The 23,135-nt window shown below is 52.4% G+C and overlaps 2 protein-coding genes across 5 annotated transcripts in view; one reads left to right on the plus strand and one right to left on the minus strand.

The window, feature by feature from the left end:
• Window positions 1-12,028, plus strand: part of UBN1 (ubinuclein 1) — a 32,681-nt gene extending 20,653 nt beyond the window's left edge. For 2 of the 4 annotated variants that reach the window (XM_012647708.1, XM_012647707.1), the window contains exons 9-18: window positions 794-923; window positions 1,095-1,213; window positions 1,417-1,545; window positions 1,729-1,875; window positions 2,731-2,781; window positions 2,878-2,920; window positions 4,524-5,744; window positions 6,731-6,980; window positions 7,245-7,334; window positions 9,787-12,028. In XM_012647708.1, the coding sequence (XP_012503162.1) occupies window positions 794-923; window positions 1,095-1,213; window positions 1,417-1,545; window positions 1,729-1,875; window positions 2,731-2,781; window positions 2,878-2,920; window positions 4,524-5,744; window positions 6,731-6,980; window positions 7,245-7,334; window positions 9,787-9,836 (2,230 nt within the window). In that variant the 3' untranslated portion in view covers window positions 9,837-12,028. The remainder of the gene's footprint in view (window positions 1-793; window positions 924-1,094; window positions 1,214-1,416; window positions 1,546-1,728; window positions 1,876-2,730; window positions 2,782-2,877; window positions 2,921-4,523; window positions 5,745-6,730; window positions 6,981-7,244; window positions 7,335-9,786) is intronic. The other 2 variants (XM_012647709.1, XM_012647710.1) reach the window with 2 other exon arrangements.
• A 177-nt stretch (window positions 12,029-12,205) lies between these two features.
• PPL (periplakin) overlaps window positions 12,206-23,135 on the minus strand; it is a 42,045-nt gene continuing 31,115 nt past the window's right edge. The window contains exons 13-22 of the mRNA XM_012647810.1: window positions 22,918-23,015; window positions 22,579-22,736; window positions 21,321-21,499; window positions 21,094-21,232; window positions 20,225-20,418; window positions 18,883-19,033; window positions 18,041-18,124; window positions 17,139-17,255; window positions 16,515-16,607; window positions 12,206-15,727 (exon numbers count right to left, since the gene is read on the minus strand). Of these exons, the coding sequence (XP_012503264.1) occupies window positions 13,064-15,727; window positions 16,515-16,607; window positions 17,139-17,255; window positions 18,041-18,124; window positions 18,883-19,033; window positions 20,225-20,418; window positions 21,094-21,232; window positions 21,321-21,499; window positions 22,579-22,736; window positions 22,918-23,015 (3,877 nt within the window). The 3' untranslated portion in view covers window positions 12,206-13,063. The remainder of the gene's footprint in view (window positions 15,728-16,514; window positions 16,608-17,138; window positions 17,256-18,040; window positions 18,125-18,882; window positions 19,034-20,224; window positions 20,419-21,093; window positions 21,233-21,320; window positions 21,500-22,578; window positions 22,737-22,917; window positions 23,016-23,135) is intronic.

The following is a 23,135-nucleotide window of genomic DNA, read 5'->3' on the forward strand; positions in this document are numbered from 1 at the left end:
TAAACCAGGAAGATCTGAGCCTTGTGTCTGGCCCCTCAATATTATAGCTCTTCTCCTGGTTGCGCCATATAGCAGGGGAAGCTTGTTGCTCAACAGGAGAGGACTTTGCATATGTAAGAACAGTTGTCAAGACATGGGCATGTCCTAGCAAATGGCCTTGCCTGGCTAGGATCTGAACTGGGTCAGGAAGAGTGCTGGGAGAGAGAACTGCAGAGTACCTGGGCACCTGTGTGGACGAGAGGTCTGTGTCAGCCTTTCCATGCCAAATATGGAAGGCTCAAGGCATTGGAGAGAAATTTTTTTTTCTGCTTATTTAGATGGGAAAACTGAAGGGGTGAGGATTTCCCTGACCTCATGATGGTAGGTAGAACTAGGAGCCAGAACAACAACAACAACAACAAAGGACTAGGAAGTAGAAGAAAAAAAGAAATGCTACCAGAAAGTATTTCCTCTTAACTCCAAGTAACTTGTTACTTTCCACTTGGAAAGCTTTTATGTTTTGTTTATGAAATTTAGTGCTTCAGAGCTTGTTCTCTTGGGCCCTGTTTCCATGACTACCTTTGACTTGGCCTTGTCTTTGACCAGAGAGCCTTGACCCACTTTACCTGGCCAAGTGCATCAGGTTTGGGAGTTGTTCTTGTTTGTCGATTGCTGAAGATCTGTTGTCTCAGCCACTCAGCTACATTGTGTGGCCAGTAAGATAAGGTTTGGCCTGCTTTTGGCTCCTCTCCATGTAGGGTGAGCTCATGGGGAGAGAAGCCGCAGCCGGTGATGACTCTGTTCTGTTCTGCAGCATAGAGGTGCAGACTCGGGAGCTGAGTAGCCAAATCCGTTCTGGGGTCTATGCCTATCTCGCCTCATTCCTGCCCTGCAGCAAGGATGCTCTGGTCAAACGTGCTCGAAAACTTCACCTCTATGACCAGGTGGGTGACTTTGGAGTGGAGCCCCGTGGCTTTGGGGCCCAGTTGAGGGATGACCGAGTCTTCACAGAGGCCGCATCTGCTGCTGCACTGTCTCCCTTCAGTTACCCCATCGCGTGTCCCTAGTAAGAGTGATGTGTGAACCAATCTTGTCTTGTGTCCTGCTCTCTACAGGGGGGGCGTCTGAAGGAGCCTCTCCAGAAGCTCAAGGAAGCCATTGGCAGGGCGATGCCAGAGCAGATGGCCAAGTACCAGGACGAATGCCAGGCTCACACACAGGCCAAGGTTGCTAAGTAAGTGTGGCCCAGCGCTTACATGCGGTGTGACTCTCCTGCCCCTTTTTGCCACATTTCTTGGCGTTTACTCCATTTCCAAAGGACACTCTTGGCTCCTCTTGAGCATTTCTCTTTATCCGAGAAGTCCCCGTCCTGCAGGGAGATGGGCAGGTGGTGAAAGGAGGTCCTTAGGGTCCCTTTTAATTTTGTTCACCTTGTAGGATGCTGGAAGAGGAGAAAGACAAGGAGCAAAGAGAGCGGATTTGTTCTGAGGAGGAAGAAGATGAGGAAAAGGGGGGCAGGAGGATAATGGGACCCCGGAAGAAATTCCAGTGGAATGATGAAATCAGGTGTGCCCAGACTGGGACTGTGCCCGTGGGAGGGCTTGTGGGACCAGTGTCTGAGCATGTCCCTATATTGCTGTTGAGAGTTAGGATCGTTTCCTTTCATCAGGGCTGCTGGAAGCACGCAGTTGAAACCTTGCAGAAGCATTTGGGGCGGTTTGAAGATTATGATTTCTGCCTCCTCCTCAGGGAGCTGCTGTGCCAGGTGGTGAAGACCAAGCTGGAGAGCCATGACCTGGAGAGGAACAACAAGGCCCAGCCCTGGGAGGACTGCGTGAAGGCCTTCCTGGACGCCGAGGTCAAGCCTCTCTGGCCCAAGGGCTGGATGCAGGCCAGGTGAGGGCCGGGATGGCAAGATGGGGCATTTGCGCGGTCGAGGAATATTTGAGCGCTGCTTTTGTGCCAGGCCACTGCCTCGTTGACTCAACTCTGATCTCACCTGAGTAATTGGGGGACGTACTGGTAGCTAGGAAAGGGGCTTCTCCGTCTTCCCTAGAAGAAGGGAAGGTACCTGTGGGGTTTTGTCTTTGTCATTCTTTGTCCCACTTCAGTTCAGAATTGGCTGCGTGCTCCCTTATAAATATGTACTTTCCTGTTTAAACATAATGGCTCCTACTAGAAGGTGAGAGATGTATTCATCTTGGGTACTTCTTAGTGACTGTGAAGAAGTCTAATTTGCAGGTAGCAGGGCTGACTCTGTGCTAAGTGCCCAGCCTCTGCCTCAGGCTGCTTTGTATGATGCTGCTTCCTGTGAATGGAGTGTGTCTGTGGTACACAGAACAGGAAGTTAGCTAGAGCTAGTTTTCTTGATTGGACCTGATTCATCTGTGGTTACAAATCTTGGAGCTTTTGGAATTGCTACCCTCTCTGTTCAGATGAAGAAAATTTTTGTTGAGTTTCTCTGAAAAGAGACACACTGTGGGTCACTGCACGTTTTATTCTTGGCAGGGATGGAGTAGGCAGTAGGGAAAGTGCCGTGGCCTGAGGGAAACATCGCCATGAGAAGGTGGGGCAGAGCCATAGTTTTTTGTGGTAAAGCCCTTTAGATTCTCTCACCAGGAATTCAGCTCACCAGTCCACTGACATTCACAGAGCAGTAGCCACTGAGTACCCGGGATGTTAACACAGCTCCGGAAGCAGAGTGCCAGCTTTATGGGGCACGTACAAATGCCAGTGTTCTGTGTCTTTCAGGACTCTGTTTAAGGAGAGCAGACGAGGCCACGGGCACCTGACGTCCATCCTGTGAGTGTCGTGGTGTTTTCACTTCTCAGGACTACTGTTATTTTTATCTTCTACGGACATCCTCTAAACCTCTTCTGTGCTCATTCCTTTGAACAGGGCCAAGAAGAAAGTAATGGCCCCTTCTAAAATCAAGGTGAAGGTGAGTTGGCCTGCTCAGGTCATGTGTCAGCTGTCCTCATCTCCCTGCAGCCACGCTCCAAAAGCCTCTTGAGTGACATGGAAGCTCATTGAGCTTTGCTGGTCTGAGGACAGCTATTCAGGATGGCACTGTTGAAATTATACCAGGGCAGAGACCTGAGCTTGGGCCTCTTAACCCCCTTTAGCCTCAGTTATACAAAACAGTACCCACCTGGCCGAGGTCCTGGGGTTGTTGTGGGATTGAGTGGGGTCTTCTTGGCAGCCCCCTGAGGAGGGAAGAGCCCCTGTGGGTGCAGAGGTATGGCACTATGACGGTAGTCTTTTCATGGAAGAAACACACTCTTGGCCAGTGCAGTCTAGCCTTAGAGCGAAGGAAAGGAAAGGTGGCTTTGTTGAGTTAGCTGGCAGAAATGGAGGGCGGTACAGTACAGTGGTGGGAGAATAGAGACTGTGAAGACTATTTTAGATGTTGCAGGAACCTCTCAATGTAATGAAAATTGCCATTTACTAAAATTTTTACCAGTCCTTTTTTTGTTTTTTTTTTCTTTTTAAGACAATGTCTTGCTCTGTTCCCTACTGGAATGCAATAGCATGATCATAGCTCACTGCAACCTCTAATTCCCAGGCTCAAGCGATCCTCCTGGCTCAACCTCCTGAGTAGCTAGAACTACAGACGTGTGCCACCATGCTTGGCTAATCTTTTAAATTTTTTGTAGAGAACAGTATCTTGCTGTGTTGCCTAGGCTGGTCTCAGACTCTTGGGCTTAAGTGATCCTCCCTCCTCGGCCTCCCAAAGTGCTAGAATTATAGGTGTGAGCCACCATGCCCAGCCATTTTACTAGTTCTTGAGGCTTGGTGTGGTGTCCTTAACCATACCTAAAGAGACCATGAGAATGGAATGTGCAAATCATTTATTCTTGTGTATCTGTTGAGCTCCTACAATGTCTCAGACCCACTACCTTAAGCACCAGGTATGCAGGAGTGACAGGTTAGACCCCATTTCTGCCTCCAGGAAAAGGACTTCCTTGGAGGAGACAGGTGGTGGGAAAAATCGAGGAGGATAAAATAGCTATTTTTTTTTTTTTTTTTTTTTAGTAGAGACAGGGGTCTCACTCTTGCTCAGGCTGGTCTCGAACTCCTGACCTTGAGCGATCCACCCGCTTTTGCCTCCCAGAGTGTTAGGATTACAGGTGTGAGCCACCGCGCCCAGCCTAAAATAGCTATTTTAAGGCAACTCTCATGCCCTGTGTCAGTCTAATTGCAGCTGTGAGCACTGAGATAGTGTGAGTGCCAAGAGGCAGTATGTCTCCTTATTGAGTCTTACGCTTTTTCAGAAATAGGAAAGTTCCCCTGTGAGTGTATTTGTACTTAGCAACAAAGTTTGCTGGGGTAAACCCAGCCCTGGCCAACCGGACACTTACCAGAGGGTGTGTAAGTTGCAGCATTTCCAGGCAAGGCAGGCAGCGCTCCTGCTCTCGCCACCCCTTGTTTTGTAATTGTGCAGGGAGGCCCAGTTCTTTGCAACTCAAGTTGTTCTCATGTTTATGTCCTCACAACAGGCCAACACTGGCATCTTAAACATCAGCATTTCTTCTTTCCTTTAGGAATCGTCTACTAAGCCTGATAAAAAGGTTTCTGTCCAGTCAGGACAGATTAGTGGTCCCGTTGCATTGCCCTCAGAACACCAGGGAGGAGGCCTGAGCATCGGGGTCTCGAGCAGGGAGCTCCCCTCCCAGGCGCCAGGCAGCCTTGCTAACCCTGCTCCTGTCAGCCTGGAGGACTCATTGGATGAAGACTTGATCTGCAATCCAGCCTCCTCGGTGGAAGCTGTGTCCAAGGAACTGGCTGTACTGAACAGCAGAGCAACTGGGAGCTCTGAATTCACACTGCCTGTCCCCTCAAAAGCACCTGCAGAAAAAGTTGCAGGTGTGTTATGTACAGAAGAGAAAAGGAACTTTGCCAAGCCCAGCCCTTCTGCTCCCCCACCAGCTAGCTCTCTGCAGTCGCCCCTCAATTTTCTGGCTGAACAGGCTCTGGCACTGGGGCAGTCCTCTCAGGAGAAAAAACCAGAGAGTTCTGGCTACAAAGAGTTGTCTTGCCAGGCTCCCCTCAACAAAGGCTTGCCAGAAGTGCACCAGTCCAAAGCAAAGCACCATGGTTTGCCACGGACATCTCACGGACCCCAGGTGGCAGCTCCTGTGCCCGGGCCCCAAGTCAAAGTCTTTCATGCAGGCGCGCAGCAGCAGAAAAACTTCACGCCCCCAGCTCCATTTGTCAATAAGCTCCAGAGCCCAAAGGCTTCCTCCCCACAGTGCCATCGTTCCCTCCTGCAGATAGTGAAGACAGCGGCCAAAGGCCAGGGCTTCCATCCCTCCACGCCAGCTGCCTCAGGAGGCTTACCAGCTTCTAGCAGCAGCTCTCATAAGACCCCAGCCTCATCCTCTGCCGCCCTGAGCCATCCAGCAAAACAGCATTCAGCCAGCTCTGCAGGGTCGTCTTATAAGAATAATCCCTTTGCCGGCTCTATCTCCAAACACGGGGTTTCTTCTGGCAGCTCTTCCTCTGGAGGAACACCAGTCCAGAGTTCTGCTTCTGGGAACCTGCTCCCTGGCATACAGCCTCCCTCCACAGGACAGTCCGCCAGCAGACCTGTCCCAAGCCCAGCAGTGAAAAAATCGCCTGTTTCCCAGAAGCTGACCCTGGTGGCCCCTCCAGGTGGTCCAAATGGAGATTCCAGTGGTGGGACCCAGGGAGTGGCAAAGTTACTGACCTCGTCCCTAAAGCCCCCTGCGGTTAGTAGTGTGACATCGTCTACCTCCTTGCCAGTGAGTATCCCGGCAGAGCAGCCTGTCCTGTCCCACCCGCAGGGGCCTTGGGGATAAGGCCACTTGCCTTGCCCTGGCCGGAGAATGAGATCTGAAATGGAAGGTCAGGTAGGAACAGTGAGCTCAGACATTGGAATGAGGGCTGAGCTTCCTGCCCTCAGGTGTTCCCTTTTCTGGTGGCAGGAAGCCCAAGATTGCCTGAACCTTCTCCTTAGGAAGGTGGAGGGAGCGAAAGGATGGTCAGAGCCGTGCCTGCCGGGAGGCCGGGGCGGCGTGGCATGGAACAAGCCTATCCTCTCACCTATCCATCTCTCCTAACAAGGGGTGGAAATGCTGTCACCTATCAGGTCACAGTTAGGTGGAGGTGCTCGTGCCACAGGAATAATAGTGCCTTCTAAGAATGATTCCTTTTGAAGGACAGAGTCCTACAATTACTGAGTCCTGCTTACGGGTCATTGTGAGAAGCTGGGATACAGGTCGGGGAAATGGGAGAGAGCGTTTTTTTCCTCTTATTTTAATATGTAAAACAACTATGTGGTTGCAAAAATAAAACTAGCAAACTAGCAAAGTCTGTTCAGAGAGGTCCCACTTCCCTCTTCTGCACCTGCTACCCCTGTAAGGTAACTGTGCTTAGTTTCCAGTTTATTTTTCCTGTTTCTTTTTAAAAACAAAAAAGTAATACATATGTGTGTATGTTTTGTGTATATATACAGATTTGTAGATACCTATGTTTTGATATTCTTTTCTTTGCAAAGGAGGCATATTTCATACCCTGCTTTTTAAAATTAACTGTGTACCCTGGAAACCATTCCATGTCAGTTCATGGAGACTGTCCTCATTTCTGTCTTCAGGGCTGCAGGGCAGGAGGGAGCCTTCGCAGGGGCATTGGGCTGTGTGTGTCCTCACCCCTTGTGTTACCTGGTTGGTTTGCGAGTTAGCTGTGGAAAGCCTAGAGTTCTTACCGCTTCGCTGTGTTTCCTCCCTAGAAAGGAACCAGTGGGGCTGTGCTGCTGACCAGCTCCACTCCCTTAAACCTGCTGTCTCCACCCTACAAGTCCAGCAGCCCAAAGCTGCCCGGGGCCATGAACTCGAACTCACTGGGAATTATAGCCCCTGTCCCGATTCCTCTCCATGTGCTTTCGTTCAGCGCTGACGCCTCTGCTAAAGCAGGGGTCTCCAAGGATGCCATCGTCACAGGCCCTGCCTCCGGGCCTTTCCACCCTGGCCTCAGCCACAGTGAGTGCTTCTCTCCTTCCTCTCCTCGCTTTGGGAATCTCTGGGCTGTGGCCAAGGGTCCTCCTGTTGTGTACTGTGGCTCCTGTGTTTGTGTCTGACGTGTGACTGCGGGGAACATCTCTGGGAACCGTGCCAAGCCCCTTCCCCTTGGGTTTGGTACCCAGACTGGTCCGGCAGGGTCATTTGGCTGCCGGAGCTGCTTTTCTGTTCCCGTCTTCAATGTGTGTGTTTTGTTCTTTTCTCCCCTCCTCTGTTTTCTCCCAGGTCTTCTGGCTGGCTTGCACTCCAGCCCGCCCCACGCAGCGCCTCTCCCACACGCTGCCGTGTCCACCCATATCCCGCAGAGCCTGCCAGGTAATCGCCAGACGTCAGTGTGTCTTGCACACCATGCACCTTTCCCCTCCACCCTTAGATGCTTTGTCTGCTGCCCAGGAGTCCAGTGTCTTCGCCTTGTCACTGTGTTGTCGGCTTGGCTTGTCCTTCGAGGCTCTAGCTTTGTGGGCGCTTAGAATGACTTGGGCTTCTACCCATTGGAGGTTTCTTCTGGTCTCCTTTGAGAACTGCCGCGGGGTCAGCTTTAGCCTGTACAATTGTAGAGGAAACCATGGGGGCCTGTGTGTGAGGCAGAGGAGCTCCCAACTCTTACCTCTCAACTCTTCCTCTTTAATTAAGAAAAGGAAGGTAATGGTTTCTCTCTTCCAGATGCTACTTGGGTACAGCAAGGCCTTTGAGTTCGAGTTGCTGCACCTTCCAGGTGTTGTCAGTTAGCAGAGGGCACTCTAAACTTTGTTTCCATAAAAGAGAAACCCCTAGTAGCAGGGAGGCCACAGTACAGACCTCCAGGAAGGATGGCTTATCTCTGATGGCAACGTGGGTCCAAGAAAAGGAACAGCTTTCAGTCTGTCCAGGGGTAGAAATTGCATCAAACAGAGATTGCGAGCACACCAGGCACGAGGCGAGAGTTCCCCTGTAGCACAGCACCCTAGGGTTGTAGCTCGTTTGGTAGCACCTGAGAGGAGGGCGCAGGTACCCCGGGCTGGCACCCTTGTAGTAAGTGGATTTGCCTCACCCTGTCCTGGATCCCTGATTCTTAGGCTCACCTCGTTAAATTCTGGGGCGAGATGCCTCATGGTACCTTGGTTTTGACCTAGTGGTGTTCTCACTACTCTAGACCTGCTCCAGACATGACCATGGGCTGTGCTGATAAGGAGAACCATTCTTAAGGAAGCCCAGCCTAGATGACCCTAGCAGGCTGGTGCTGGGTAGGAGTAAGACGGGCCCCTGGGCAGCACATGCTGTGACCAGCTGCATGGAGCGGAACGTGTCATCCCGATATCTGCCAGTCAGCGTCTGTCTCTTGATTTGCTGCGGGTCCCTGGTGCCCATGCCTGTGCCCCTTATAGTGAATGCCAAAGGCCATCTGGGGGCAAGAGTGGATTTGTGAATCTCCAAGATGGAGACTTTGCTTCTTCGAGGGACTAAACCTATGACAATAGTTGCTCCTTTCTTCTTCTGGAGCAGTGGCAGCGTGCAGTGGACTTGCTCTCCACGCTGGTGGCTGCTCCTGGAGTCAGGGTTATAATGCAGGAGGCACCAGAGCCACCTGGGTGGGAGCCTGTGGTTTTTGAAAGTCATATTGCCCTGCCTCTGCCTGCTTTTAGGAACATTGCTCATTCAGAAAAACAAAATAATTGAAGAGCCATTGGAAGCAGGCGGTTGGTCTGTGTTATTTTCAGAAAAAAAGATTACTTTCTGGTATCATTTTTGTCTTTCCTCTGGAGACTAACATGGCTATCAGAATAGGAGGAGTCCTAGTTTTCTGTAGCACCATAGGGTGACTGTAGTGAACCGTAATACATAGTTTCAAATAGCTAGTAGGAGGAAGATAGTGACTGTTCCTAACTCAAAGAAATGATAAATGCTTGAGGTGGATGAATGGCTTAATTCCCTTGATCTGATCACTATGTATAATATGTAGTGAAATGTCACTATATACCCCATAAATATGTACAATTACTATGTGTCAGTTAAAAAAAAATTTTTTAAGAAGGCCCAAAAAAGCTATGAGAGTCTGGGTGTAGTGATTTGTGCCTGTAGTCCCAGCTACTTGGGAGGCTGCAGTGAGCTGTGATGGCACCTGTGAATAGCCACTGCACTCCAGCCTGGGCAACATTGCAAACAAACCCCATCTCTAAAAACATAAGTAAAAAATTTAGGAAAAAATGAGAAAAGCAACTATGCCAAAACAGGTTATCCGAGTGAGGTTTTCTTCTCTTCCTTAGATGTACTTGAGGTATGAGATGACATGAGAGTATAAGGGAGCAGCTGTCTGCGCACTTCAGCTGTGTGGCTTGTGTCTGCGTTGCCTTCCTTACTTTCCTATGTGGACTCAGAATGCTAGTGCCTTTAAACTTGTCTTTAATAGGACCTGAGGGTCTTTCGAGGGTAAGAGAATGATCATTGCTGCCTTGAGCTCTGTGTGATCATCAGGTCTTGCCACGGGATGGCAGTCGTAGCCTGAGACCTGAGGTGGCCCAAGTTGCATAGTAGAGTTGCTGTTCTGTGAACATGTACTCAGCGGCCTCCTGCCTCTGTAGTGCTAATGTCCGTCCATGCTGTAAGCTGCTGCAAGTAGCACCGCACACAAATAACCACTGTTAGTGTTTTGTGGCTTGTCTGAGCCTTAGAACACTCAGCGTTTGGGGACTTTTGCTATTTAAGTGATCCCCTTGAAGTTTGGTTACTACTGCCTTAGGGGAATCAGAGACCCTGAAAGACTTGTTCTGATTTTTTTATTCTTTTCCAGATGCTTCTCAGCTTCATGGGAAAGGGCCTGGCGTACCACGGAAATTGTGACCCCTTCAGAGGAAAGGCTCAACTGACTCGGGTCTGGGTGGAAGCTGGACATGTAGGTCTAAGATGGACATTCACTGCGCTCTTTCTGGTTTTCCTCTGGAGAAGGCGTGAGTTCTCAGTGGAGCTTCTGGGCACTTCTGACGTGCCTCCACTATGGGAGCCAGCCCCGTGCGGCTCACGAGGCACTTACTGACTCGGTGCTTGGGCCTCACGGCTCTGTCGCTGGACAGTTATCAGAGGGGCAGCTCTAGGCTGGGCGTGTGCTGGGCCGTGCTGGAAAGTACGGTGTTGACGAGCTCCAGCGGCACATTAACGTTACAGATCTGCCTGACCCCCCTGGCATTTGATCAGAGTACCTCAGAGTGCCCTACTGGTCAGGGGCTCCTGGCCACAGTAAGATCCCTGAATGGTCTTGGTGCCGTCCCATCCCCAGGCTGTGTGCTCAAGAGGACAAAACCCAGGCCAAAGCCACAGCTGGGAGACCTACCTTGTCTCTTTGCAAAATACTAAGAACACCTAATGTATGCTCATTGTGGGGGGCCAGTTGTTCCTCTGAACATGACAATGAAGCTCTTTTAGAGAAAAGACCTTTGTAGATTCAATAATTGTGATAGGATTTTTAAAGACACCTATTTTGGTCTCAGTTTTCATCATTACCATTAAATGCATTGGATAGAATGGGACTATTCTTCACACATCATATTATAGGAAGACATAATTCCAGTGCCTTTATGGTGGAGCAGAATTCGACAACACACCTCCATTCAGCCCGCTGAGTGGATCTGAGATGAAGACCTTTTTTAAAGATATGTCTGTGTTTAAGACATAGCCAGTTTTATTTGAGTTTTTTATGGTTGCACATCGTAATCTGTGCTGTCCTGACTTGAAGGTCATCTGGGCCCCAAAATTGCAGGTCCCGGTTTAGCCAGGCCTCCTGTTTTGTTTTTCCAGAGTTCATACAGGTGGGCTGCAGAAGCCCCAGAGCCCTCATTGCTCAGAGGGCCGAGGATATGAGGGGTTCCAAGTCACAGGTAGACATTCCAGTTTGTCTTATTTTTAGACAGAGCTGCAGGAACAGGCCTCTGTGAAGTGTCTGCCATGTAGAAATAGGCCTTGAGGCCTGGGGTTCTCCAGGCAATGGGATTACACGTTGACTTAAGGGTGATGTGTGGAAGACCTTGGAGAGTAGGTTAGAGACAGACTGGGACAGTTACTGCAGAGCTCCCGAGTCACCAGGCCGGTCATACTCAACCAGTGGCTGTTTCACAAGGATTTTGAGGGCACTTGCCTGTCCTGTGAAATCTGTACTGGCTGTTCCAGCTAAGTGATTTCAGACATGTTGAGAGTAAACAGCATCCTTAGCATGTGTATCTGTGTGAAAACACAGCTCTTGTGGGTCCTGACTCCCAGGGCACAATGCTCAGTAACTCGTGTGGAGGTTATCAGCCTTCCTGGCTTCCTGGGGAGTGAGACCTCTGCCAGCTATTCGGCCCGGCCTCTGTTCTGACTCCTTTTTTACGTAAGAACCAATCTGTTTTACATTGGGCTAGGTGGATTCCTTATCCCTCTATTACATATATTTTTTGCAACTTGGATTTCCAGTTTGTTTACAGAATAGTCTTAGGTAGTAGCAAAAGAGCCAAAGAAGAGATTTGTATTGCTGAGCTCAAAGCCGAGCAGAGGCCGCCAGTGAAGGCTGAGCAGTGGGAACTCTCCAGGCTTCTCCGCCCGTGAACACCCGGGTGCCAATCCCAGCCCCCTCCCTCCCTTGGGTGCTCCTTCCTCCCCATGTGCCGTGGAGTGTGCAGCTGGAGCAGAGTACCCTCATTTTTAGGAATCTAGTGATGCCTCTTGCCTCAGGGAAATGTTTCTTTGATGGGGAGTTTGAGATTTCTTTTTCTTGTTTATGCTTTATTTGTGGTAACGGAAGAGTGAATGACTTAAACAGCCATGGCAAGGCAGATCTACAGGCCCGGCTGCAGCGGGGTGTGGGGCAGAGCGGGCTCAGGGTCTGGGGGCTGCAGGGGTTTCCTTGGCACGGCGAAAGTGAGCACTTACCGGGCATGGCCGTTTCTTAGGTGTGAGAGGGGCTGTGGCTTTTATGCAGCAACTATGTTGGTGTTTAGGGGGTGGTGTGGAGATTGTTAATCTTGTATAAAGCAACTCAATAAATTGTTTCAAGGTTTCCAAAACATTTTTTGTCACTCTTTTTTTTCCTACAAGTAATTCTTCTCCCCATAGGGGCTGCTAGATGCGGAATACCCATTCTGGCTGAAAGCGAGTAGAGGTGGGGAAGGAAGCCTCACTTGCAGAAGAGGAAGACATGCTCACCAGGGAAGTAGAATCAAGCCACCAGGTTTTATTTTCACACTATAAATAAAGTTCCCTATTCCCATTTTCTTACATAATACATGAGATACGAGAACCAGAAATTCTTTTGGTGAATAATCAACTGTTTGATATACCTACATACCAAAGAGATAACAAACGACTTATAAAGCACTGAAGCTTAGGCTAACAGCAACACAGGCCACTATTAGAGCATTTTGATTTCAGAACCATGAAACATTCTCTATCGGTGTGTTTTCCTGGGACAGTCTGGCTAATGATTAACGTCCACTCTGGCACCAAGAGCCAGACACTTCTGGTTTCTATGCGCCTTTCTGGCATAGATCCCAGATCTGCCTCTTGAGCAGGGTAACTACCGAGGCGGCCTCTCTGATGGAAAGTTGGTTCTCAGCCAGAAACCTGAAGGGGTGTGATGCAGGCCACAGCCCCAATGGGCCCAGCCTTTGATGAACAGAAAGGCAGTGGAGAGGAGGCCTTTCTGGGGCAGAATGTGCTGTCGGGTGTGTTCAGGGCCACGCTGCCTCGAGTGAGCTTGTCTGCCGTGGTTGTCTTGTGCTCGAGTAGCTTTCGGACTGTTTCCATGCCTCGCACAAGGAGGTTGTTGATGGTAGTGTATAGGAAAAGGGAGAACAAAAGGGCATGGTGGCTGTCAAATCGTCCGAGGACGAAGCAGGTTACTCACCCAGGCTAAATGATGGTGGGAGGAGAGTTGTGTCTTCAGCCAGTGCCCATCCTATACATGGGCTGTGCTCTGAGCAGCCTGACCACGAGGGTGTGGGCAACATACTTGGCCTGTGCCAGGGAGAAGAGGACACCCAGGAGGTCACTGTGTGGAGAGGGCTAGTGTCTGCCTCTAAGAAGAGATGGAAGGGCTGTGCCTACTTCTGCCCAGACACCAAGACCGCCAGCTCCTGAATGGACATATCTTTGTTGACATAGCGGTCATACTGAGCGGGGGTCAGCCTGCCGCTCTGCAGGGCCTCTTCGATGGAGAACTTCTTGCCAGACTTCCTGTCATGGATCACTGAGGACTCCCCGTTGGGACCCTTCACTGATATCTCCTCCCAGTCACACTCCTGGCTTCTGAGTTTTACAAACATGTTCCAGTCGATGAGCCCAGCGCGGTGGGCTTCCTCCGGGGACAGCTCGCGGCCCGTGTCGGGGTCAATGACCACGATGGAGCGCCGTAGGTGGTTCTCTCTCTGTTCCCTCTTGACGGCCACGGAGCCCAGGCGCTTCTGCAGCTCGTCAATCTCGAGATCTTTGTCCTTGGAGAGTTTCTTGAGGTCATCCAGTTCCCTCTCCAGAGACCACAGTCTGGAGTCAAGGTTGGTCCCAGAGTCCGCCGTGGCCACGTTCCGCAAGTCTCGTGTTTCTGTTGCCGCGATTTCAATTTCTGATTGGAGCCTTCGGGTCTCGAGCTGCAGGTTTTGCCGCTCCAGCTGTAGTTTGTGGTTTTCCTCCCTTAGGAAGTCCAGTTCCTTGGATGACTTGGAGTTGTGGAATTCCAGCTCCGACAGCTTGGCTTCCAGCCGGTTCACCTCGGCATCCAGCTCCCTCTTGCTCCGGCTCTCCTCCTCCAGGCTGTGCTTGAGCTTCTGGATCTCCTGCTCAGTGTCACCTTTATCTACCTGGACGCTCTCGGAGAAGACCACCTTCTCCTTGACCTCCGCCTTCTCCAGGGCCGCCAGCTTCTGCCTCAGGGTCTCAAGCTCGCCCTCCAGGAGCTGTCGCCGGTGCTGCTCTTCCTCCAGTTGGAGTCTGAGCAGGGTGTGCTCCCGGGCCTGCTGGGGGTCCTGCTGCAGGACCACCTTCTGCTTGCGGGTCACCTTCTCGCGGGCCGCAGTCTCCTCTTGCTCCAGCTCAGCCAGCCGCTGCTGCAGCCGCTGCACCTCGCGCTCAGCCTCCCTGCGCCCCTGCCGCTCGCGCTCCAGGTCCTCCAGCTGCCGCTCCAGCTCCGCCCGCCGGCGTTGTAGCCGCCGCAGCTCGGCGCGCAGCTTATCAATCTGCCGCAGCTCCACGTCGATGCTCTCCCCGAAGGCAGTCACCTCTGCCCGCAGACCCGGCTCCTCCTCGTACCTGACCACCTCCTGCTGCACCACCCTCTCCTTCACCTGCGAGAGCTCCTCCTCCTTCCGCGCGATCCTCTCTTCCTGGGAAGCCCTCTCCCTTTCCAGGTCCACCTGCTTCTTCTGCTCTTCTGTGAGCTTTGCCCTCAGAGACTCCACTTCCTCTTTGGTCTGGGGGTCCTCCTGGAATTGGAGGATCTCCTGGATCACCTCTTTGGTCTGGACCTGGGGTTTGGTGTCTTTTAGAGACTGGATTTCCTGCTTCAGCTGGTAGATCTCTAGGTCACACCTTTCGATCAGTCTAGTCTTGTCAACGATCTCCTCCCTGAGCCGCTGCAGCTCTTTCTCCATCTCGGGGTCCGTTCTATACTTAATGACTTCCTTGGTCACTTCTTTGACCTCCACCTGAGGGCCCCGCCTCTTAAGGTCCTCCAGCTCGCTCTGGTAGCTCTTCAGCTGTTCCTCGGCCCCCCGGTACTTCCGCTCCTGCTCCACGAGCTCCAGGCGCAGGTTGGCCACTTCACTCTCTGCCTTAGGGTCCGGCCGCACGATCTCCCGGACCTTCTCCTGCACCACCACTTTGGCGTTTTCCTCCTCCAAGGCCCATATCTTTCGGAGCAGCTCGGTCTTCTCCCTCTGGCTGGCACGAGCCTTGGCGGCCTCGTCCTCGTACTGGCGGGTGAGGTCGCTGACCTCCCTCTCAGCAGCCACGTCCTTCTCCACCTTGAGCACCTCCTTGACGGTGATCTTGCCCTCGGCCATGGCCCTCTCCTTCTCCAGCCTCTTGAGCTTGTCCTGGAGGAAGCTCAGCTCCTCTTCCTGCTTCTCCCGGAGCTTGCCCTCGCGCTGGTGGTCCTCCTGCAGCTGCCGGTACTCTGCCTCCAGCTGGGGGTCGTTCTGCAGTTTCACCACCTCCCTCTCAGTGACCTTCTCCTGCGCCCGGCTCTTCTCCTCAGCCAGCGTAGCCACACGCTGCTGCAGGAGGAGCACCTCTGCCTCCCGGGCGCCCTTCTGCCGCCGAAGCACCTCTAGCTCCTCCCGCAGGTGCTGGACCTCATCCGCCTGGGCTCTGTCGGGCTCGATGCGCAAGACCTCCTTGACAACATACTCCTGCCCCCCGTCCCGGGTCTCCTGCTCCAGGGTGCGCAGCCGCAGCTGCAGCGCCTCTAGCTCCTCCTGCAGCAGCTGGTTCTTATGCTGCTCCTCTGCCAGCGTCCGCTGCAGCTGCTGGAAGCTCTCCTCCAGCGCGGGGTCCGGCACCTTCTTCAGCACCTCCTTCCTCACCACCGATTCCTGAGGCCTCTGATTGCGCAGGGTCCGGATTTCCTCCTGGGCACTCCGGACCTCGTTCTCCAGCTGCTGCCTCCGCTCAGTCTCCTCTTCCAGCTCCTTCCTGATCTTCCATGCCTCCTCCACTCTCCGGCCTGGCTCGCTCCCTTGCAGGGTCTCATGGGCCACTTCTGCTTCCGGCTGCTGTGATGGAGAAGACAGCGCATGGTCAAAGCCAGACTCATGGCATGTGCAAGGCCTGTCCCCTAGTCAGAGTAGATCTGGGTCACCTGGGAACCCCGAGGGGTGCCCTCGGTGCCGGTCTGTGTTCTAGAGTTCTAGGACTACTTTTAAAATGGTCCAACTAGTGTAGGTTTTTAAAATTAAATCAGGTGAGATATTTTAAAACTACAGAAGAGTATAAAATGAAACTGCAGTCTCCCACCTCTGGTCCTGATCCTAGAGGATGTCTGTCATCCTTGGAGACATTTTCTGTGCTCACACAGCACGTCTATTTTTAGTGTGCACCATGTGTTTATTTTTTCTGCACAAATGGCAGTCTCCTGTTCTGCACCCTGCTGCTCATTGCACTTTAGAGAGAGATAATTCCAGCTTGGCACAGCGAGTGCTACCTCATTATTCAACAGCAACATAGTTCTCCACTGTGTGGACAGACCATAATTTAACCATTCCTGATGAATATTGAGTTACTTCCAGTTTCTTGCTATTGGAAACAGTGCTATCATAAACATCATGGGCTTTAAAAAATAACTTTTACTAGGTACTCAGCAAAAGCGTATTGAATTGAATATCCAAGTTCTCGTGTCCGTAGAAGTATTGGCTTGGACCAGTCTTGTACTGGTTCTGCCCAGAAATGTTAGCAAGGGACACTCCCATCAGTTCATAGGCGGTCTCTCTGAGACACAGTGGGTCTTTTGTTTCTCACCTGTTAGAACAGTTTCAAGTAGAGTTTCTTACTAAGATCGATTACCTGTCGCAGGAGGTTCAGAGCAAACTCCAGATTCTGCAGCCTCTGTCTGTTGATGGCGTTAACTTCAGTGAACTTGGTGGCAAGAGCCGCTTCCTACAGAGAAAAGAGTTTCAGAAGAACTGTCAGCAAATAGGAGTCAACAGGCTAAGCCAGAAAAAGCCAGAAAGCTTGGACATGGTTTTTGAGAAGTCTGGCGTTTAGGAATTGAGGGATAGCTCCTTGCCCCTTCCCACCCGGAGTTACACTGCAGTCTCATTGGTGGTGAGAAAATGGGATTTCCAGTCAGATCCAGGTGTCAGTCTTGGTCCCAAATCTGTTCTCGTGCATGTAAGGGACTAATACTACTGGCCCTCTTCTGTGTACTCAGGCAAGCAAAGTAGGAACTTCCCACCTCTATGACTCTGGCACAGAAACCTCCACCAAGCTTTCCAGGCGTATCGATGTCACCGTCCCAGAACAGCTTCCTTATCTTCTCTTACCAAACCTGTTTGCACCCAGAAGGGCTCTCAGCTGGTTTCCCTATCATGTGGCATTCGTGAGGCCTGTGTACAGCACAGCACTCCCAGGAGAGCCGCAGCTCACTCTCCACCGCCGCGCCGAGACAGCCTGGTCCGCAGCGCTCACCTCTTCCTTCACTTTGGCGGCAGGAGACTGCAGCCTGGCCCTCTTGTTCATGTGGCTGTTCCTTCCATTCTCCAAGTCAAGAAGAGTCCTTAGTTTCTCCGCTTCTAACTCATAGTCCTGGGGGTGAGAGAGACATTGCAGAGGGCAGATAAAAACAGCCAAGAAGAGACCGAAATGTTCTTGTGCCCCTTCCAGCTGGCCTACACCTGCCCTTTGCCATGTGCCAGTTCTTAAATCTACACAGGTCTTCCTCACCCGGCCCTGACTGCAGGAGGTTTTGAGAATCATCAGTACATCAGCAGGCCGTAGCTACATCACTGAACAATGTACGAGACAAGAAATACCACCCTGTAACTCCCCTCCACCCGCAAAGTGTCAAACTGAGTGTTCCCCTCCAGGCCTTCCGACATACCAGAGAGCTTCACGTTCTGCTGCTTCCCGTAACCTCGTACCATAATCCTTCTCCCCTGTTGCCACTGCCCTACCTAATCGTCATGTTTACTAGTCTGATGACTTTATAATTCGTCAAGAGGATGCATGATAATTCACGTAGCTGTTCCTCTGCCGTTGGACATGTGGGTCATTTCTAGTTTGTTTTGCTAGTGTGAATAATGCTGTAGCAATGATTTTCTTATCTCGCATTACTCTTTTGTATTTTTTCCTTTGGGATAAATTCCCCCAAAGAATTTGCTGCTTCAAAGAGTATAAACCCTTTGTATGGTGTTTGATGCCTAGTACCATGCTGCCTTCCCAAAGGGCTGTGCCGGTTTGCACAGCAGCCAACAGTGTCTGAGGATGGCCAGTTCCTCAACCACCCGGCCGGGCTGGTGCTTCTGTTTGGTTTACGCGGTGGAAAGAGTCACCCTGCTGTTTGTGCCGTGGGCGGAAGTCTCGGGGCTCACCTTGACAGCTTGCTGGTACCGCTGGGAACTGGTGTAGACCTTCTGTACTTCTTGTTCTCTGCCTGCTATCTCATCTAGCAGGTTCTGTAAAACAGATTTTAAAAATCAAAACTAATTTTAAGAAAACATATCAGTAAAGTAGCTGGAATCTTTAGAATCTGAATTCTTCTCTAGTACAAAGTACAGTGAATGGCTCCCTTGTATGTATTTGTTCATGACAAAAGACAACGTTCAGGCCATTTAAAGAAGGGCCAAGAAGATAATTATCTTTGCCAGGAAACAAATGTTTATTGAGTGCTTTGAAATGCCAGGGCACTGTTCTAATATCTTACTTAGATTATCTCCTTTAACCTTCAAGTGATCTTGTGCGGTAAGCATCATCATCTCAGTTTACGAATGAGGAAACTGAGGCTCGCTGAGGTTCAGTAACTTGTCACAAAATGCAGGTGGAACCAGGATTTGAGTCTCGACTATTGGATTCCGTATTCCGCATCCCTAACCCTGAGGTGCTGCCCAGGGCATGGAGGAGGCAGGAATCCAGACTTTGGAAACGGGCTTTTCCCCACGATAGTGCCTCTTGCGTTTCTGTGGCCCTTCCCTGTACGGCCAACCCTCATGAGCATCCAGTGCCAGGCACTGAGGAGGAAGAGGTAAGCAAGTCATGTATGGCGCTTGTTCTCAGAGGTAGGTGCCGGGAGCTGAAGGCCAGGGGAGACACAGTCCTGCCAGGACTTTGCCCTGCTCTGTCTCCCAAATTTGGCTCCTTCTACGGAAAGGGGCTTGCCCACCTCTGGCCCTGCCTTGCCCACTGAGTGCCTGTAGAGCAGATGCAGCCATCCTACCTTCTGATTCTTCACCTTGGTCTCCACCTGGCTGAGGCTGTCTGTCTCCTGGGGCTCGTAAGTGGGGATGTTGGACAAGAACTGGAGCACGTGGTCACGGCCGCTGCAGTAGTCAGCGTAGGCCGCCCCGGCGCTATGCAGGCTCTGGGCCCTGCCAAGGCAAAGTGGGTCAGGCCTCTGCCACAGAGAGCAGATGCTTCACTGAGCCCTCATGTTTTAGAAGGGAGAAAATTAAATGTAACTTAACTGGAAATAATCTAAACATTTCCCAGAAAGGGTAGAATGTTAATTATGGAACATTAAGTTGGAGCGAAGAGAACGAGGTAGGTTCATCTGTACTGACTTGGATTATAGGACCTAAATAACCCACGGGTCAAAGGAGAACCCACCAGGAAGTCTTACAACTTAGCAAAATTAAAAACATCAAAATTCGTGGAGCACAGCAAAAGCAGTGCTTCGAGGGACTGCATAACATTAAATGCTTATGTTAGAAAAGGAAAATGATCTCAAATCAACAATCTAAGAAAAGCAAAGGAAACCTGATATAAGAGCTGGAAGGAAATCATAAAGAGAAGTCAGTGAAATAGGAAACAGGAAAACAGGAGAGGAAAATCACTGGAACCAACAAGTTAGTTCTTTGAAATGGTCAATAAATCTGTAAACCTCAGACCAATCAGAAGGAAGAAAAGAAAATGCAAACACAACAAAAGAAGATGACGACAACATCAGGAATGAGAGAGGGGTCACCTCAGGTCATGTAGACATTAAAAGGATACCAAGAAGATACTATGAATAACTTTATGCCAATAAATTCAGCAACTTAAATGAAATTGAAAAATTCACTGACAGACACAAAAGTAGATGATCAAAATAGCCCAATATCTACTGATGTTGAATCTGTAGTTAAAAACCTCCCACAAAGCCCAAAACACTGCAGGCCCAGATGGCTTCACTCATGAAGTCTACCAAGCATTTAAGGAAGAAATAGCGATTCTCTGCAAACTCTAACAAGAACAGAAGAGGAGGAGGAAATGCTCACAGATTCATGAGGCTGGCAAAATATGGGACAGGAAAAGTAACATAATATATGTATGGGATGTGGTCACTCATATGTCCCCTACGTCCTTACCCCAGCTTGCATAGATTATTTTTAGAAGAATACGCAAGAGACTGGTAACAGTTTACCCTGGGCGGGGGGATGGCCAGTCATCATAATCAAGGTTTGAATTTTTAAATTTCATATGCGTATTATTCTTTTCAAAAAGAAGAGACTATTTAGAAAACAGTCTTGGATGGCATCAGAGGACCCCAGCCTGGGCCCTCCCCTGCCTGCCCGCCTCACCTGCGCTCCACCTGCTGGCGCAGGTTGTCGAAGCGCTGGCCCAGCTTGTGCACCTCGGCCTCCTGGCGCTCCAGGTCGGGGCAGTGCTCCTGGAAGCGGCTGGCCAGCATGCTCGAGCACTGCTTGGCTGCCTGCAGGTTTCGCTCCACCTCGCCCAGGAGGGACTTCTTGGCCTGCAGCTCGGAGGCCATGGCCTGCCGGGGTGGAGGAGAGACAGTGGTGCTGTGGGAGAGCTCCCAGGAGCAGGAGGGACTGGGGTTCTGCCTCTGCACGTCTCAGCCGGGCCACTGCTGTTTGTTCTGTTTCGTTACAGTGAACAACCCCTTGAAAAACTAACTTCTGAAAACGCTGCCCCGGATGGGAAGAGTCCGCCACACTCCGGCCGCGAGGCCTCAGGAAGGCTTTGCTCTCCGAGCCTGTTTCCTGCGCTCTGAAGAGAGTCACGAGATGGATCGTGAATAAGGCACTGCCTGGGCGTCACAGACGTAATCACGGGAGGCAGGCGTCCCTTCGGCCCCGACTCGGCCCCATCATGGGCTGCTGCACTTCTCTGAACCCAGATTCCTCGGCTCCTCCCCCAGCTGACTCGGTCCCCGGGCTGCGGGCCCAGGAGGCCAGCTCTACTCATCACGAGGGCCTGCGGACCTGGGTTTTTATGCAGATTTTGTATTTTAAAATCCTGACACCTGAAATTCCACAGGCCACGCAGACCCTGTGAGCAGCTGGGATTTGTGCCACAGGCCCCCCATTTGCAGTTCCCAGGGCCTCTCGGGGCCCGGTGTCCCCGTCTGTCTACAAGTGGTGGCTGGTTGTGCCTGCAGCCCTCGCCTGTCTCAGAGAAGGCTCCGAGACTCAGGCCCCGGACTCACCGCCAGCTCCTGCCTCTTGCTGTCCAGTGCGCGGCCACTCTCGGGCACCGTGTCATCCTGGCCCAGCTGGTTCTCATGTGTGGCCAGCAGCTCCCAGGCCTGCTGCAGGCTCTTCTCCAGGCGGTTGGCCATGTCCACCCTGAGGACACCAGTTGGGAGTGGTGGGTGGGTGCCCACTTGGCCCGCTGACCCCACCCTGACCTACCCGCTGCCCGCCTGCCACCCACTTCTCCTGGGCTGAGTCCAGCAGCTGCACCAGGCGCTCGTATTTCCGGTTGGTGTCCTCCACCCGGGTCCTCAGCAGGGGCACAGTGCCGCTGCCCGGGAGCGCCTGGACGAAGGCTTCGCACTCGGCTGTGCTCCGAGTCTTCTCGGGCTTGATCCGCAGCAGCTCATTGGTGATGTTCTGTGGGGACCAGAGCCCCTCGGTGTTGGCCACGGGCAGCCCCCCACCCCGAAGGACATGCCCAGCATGGACACAAAGAGATTCCCATACTTCAGGGACAGCGGAAGCAGCTGGGGAGGCCTGGCCCACTCTGGGGCGTCTGATGGGGGCTGGGTGCCAGCCCAGCGGGCTGTTTTCAGCGCACGTCCTGAGGACCTCTGCTGCAGGTAGATTGGGATAGCCCCAGTGACGCCAGCAACAGCCAGGCAACCTCCAGGAACATGCTGCTCTAAGTGCTTCCCACGGAGGATTCCTTTTAATCTTGGGGGCAACCCTGCGAGGGGGGCATTTTCACCCACCCCTTCACAGGTGGGACCAGACCGCGCCTCTGGCCCCAGGCCTCTGCTCCTTGGTGCCACGCCAGGTGTCTTCTCAGCCCCAGCTTGGCCACATCATGGGCTACTGCACTTCTCTGAACCAGATTCCTCCAAAATAGGAGAGCCAGTCCCTGCCCCAGAGGTGCAGCGAGGACTCAGGGGACTTTGTACAGGCAAGGAGGCGGCGGAGGGTGGGCCCTGCCAGGTGTCCACACTTCAGCTCTCTCCATCCCCCCGCCAGCCTGCGAGCACGGCCCAGCCCAGCCACCGAAGAGACAGGCTCAGGGGCTTGAACAACACGCCTGTGGTCAAGCGGCGAGTGACCCTGCTCTGCGGAATTCCACAGCCCACGTGCTGCCCTGCCTGCAGCCTCTTGCCACAGCTGCCACTGTCATGGTTATGGTGACCATTCTGTGCCAGGCACCGAGCTGGTCAACGAGCCATGCAGAAGCCGCACAAGCTTTGCCAGCTCTCTCCTGGGATGTGTCTGGGAAGTGCCAGGGCTGGGCACCTCCCTGGAGGCCTAGGCCTTGGTCTAGAACCTGGGGAGTGGGTGGGAACAGCCCTGCCACCTCCACAACTCAGGACCTGGCTACCTGCGGCCATCCCTGCCAAACACCTGCAATGAATGTCCTAAGGCCCCATGGGGATTGAGCAGGGGCCCCAGAGAGCCAGGGGGGCCAGCACAGGGCCTTCCCAGACCCAGCTTCAGCCCAGCGGTACCTTGAGGTCCTTGGCCCGCTCGGCACTGTCCTGCACAGCCCGGCCCTGCTCCAGCGGTGGCCGCAGGATCCCTGTGATGGCCTTCTCCTGCCGGTCCAGGTCACTGGCCACCTTGTCCAAGCCAGCCAGCAGCTGTCGCCCCTGTAGGTCAGAGGCGTCTGCCAGAGGGAGGATACACAGAGTGACCATAGGGGGTGTGAGGCCCAGGGAGGGAGCCTCAGAGGCCAGCTGGGTCCTCTGGGGCCAGCCCCTCTCATGCCATCCCATCCACAGCAGACCCTGGGCCTAGCCCCTCCTCTCTAGTGCCCCCAAGAGCGTTGTGGGGGCCCCGGCACCTACCTCCAGGGTTCTCTGTCTTCAGCACCTCGTGCCGCTGCTGCAGTGCGCGCTTGCTCCCGGCAGCCTTCTGCCGCACGCTCAGGTACTGGCTGCCCAGGCTGTGAAGGCAAGAAGTAGCTGGGGACCCAGGTAGCCCCCAACCCTCCACCCACAGAGGTAGGGCCCAGACTCTGGCAGACGGCAGGGGCGGCAAGGGCTGCTACGATGTCAGTCCTACT

This window comes from Propithecus coquereli, unplaced genomic scaffold (assembly GCF_000956105.1).
Source record: "Propithecus coquereli isolate 6110/MARCELLA unplaced genomic scaffold, Pcoq_1.0 Scaffold27, whole genome shotgun sequence".
NCBI classification, from domain to species: Eukaryota; Metazoa; Chordata; class Mammalia; order Primates; family Indriidae; genus Propithecus; species Propithecus coquereli.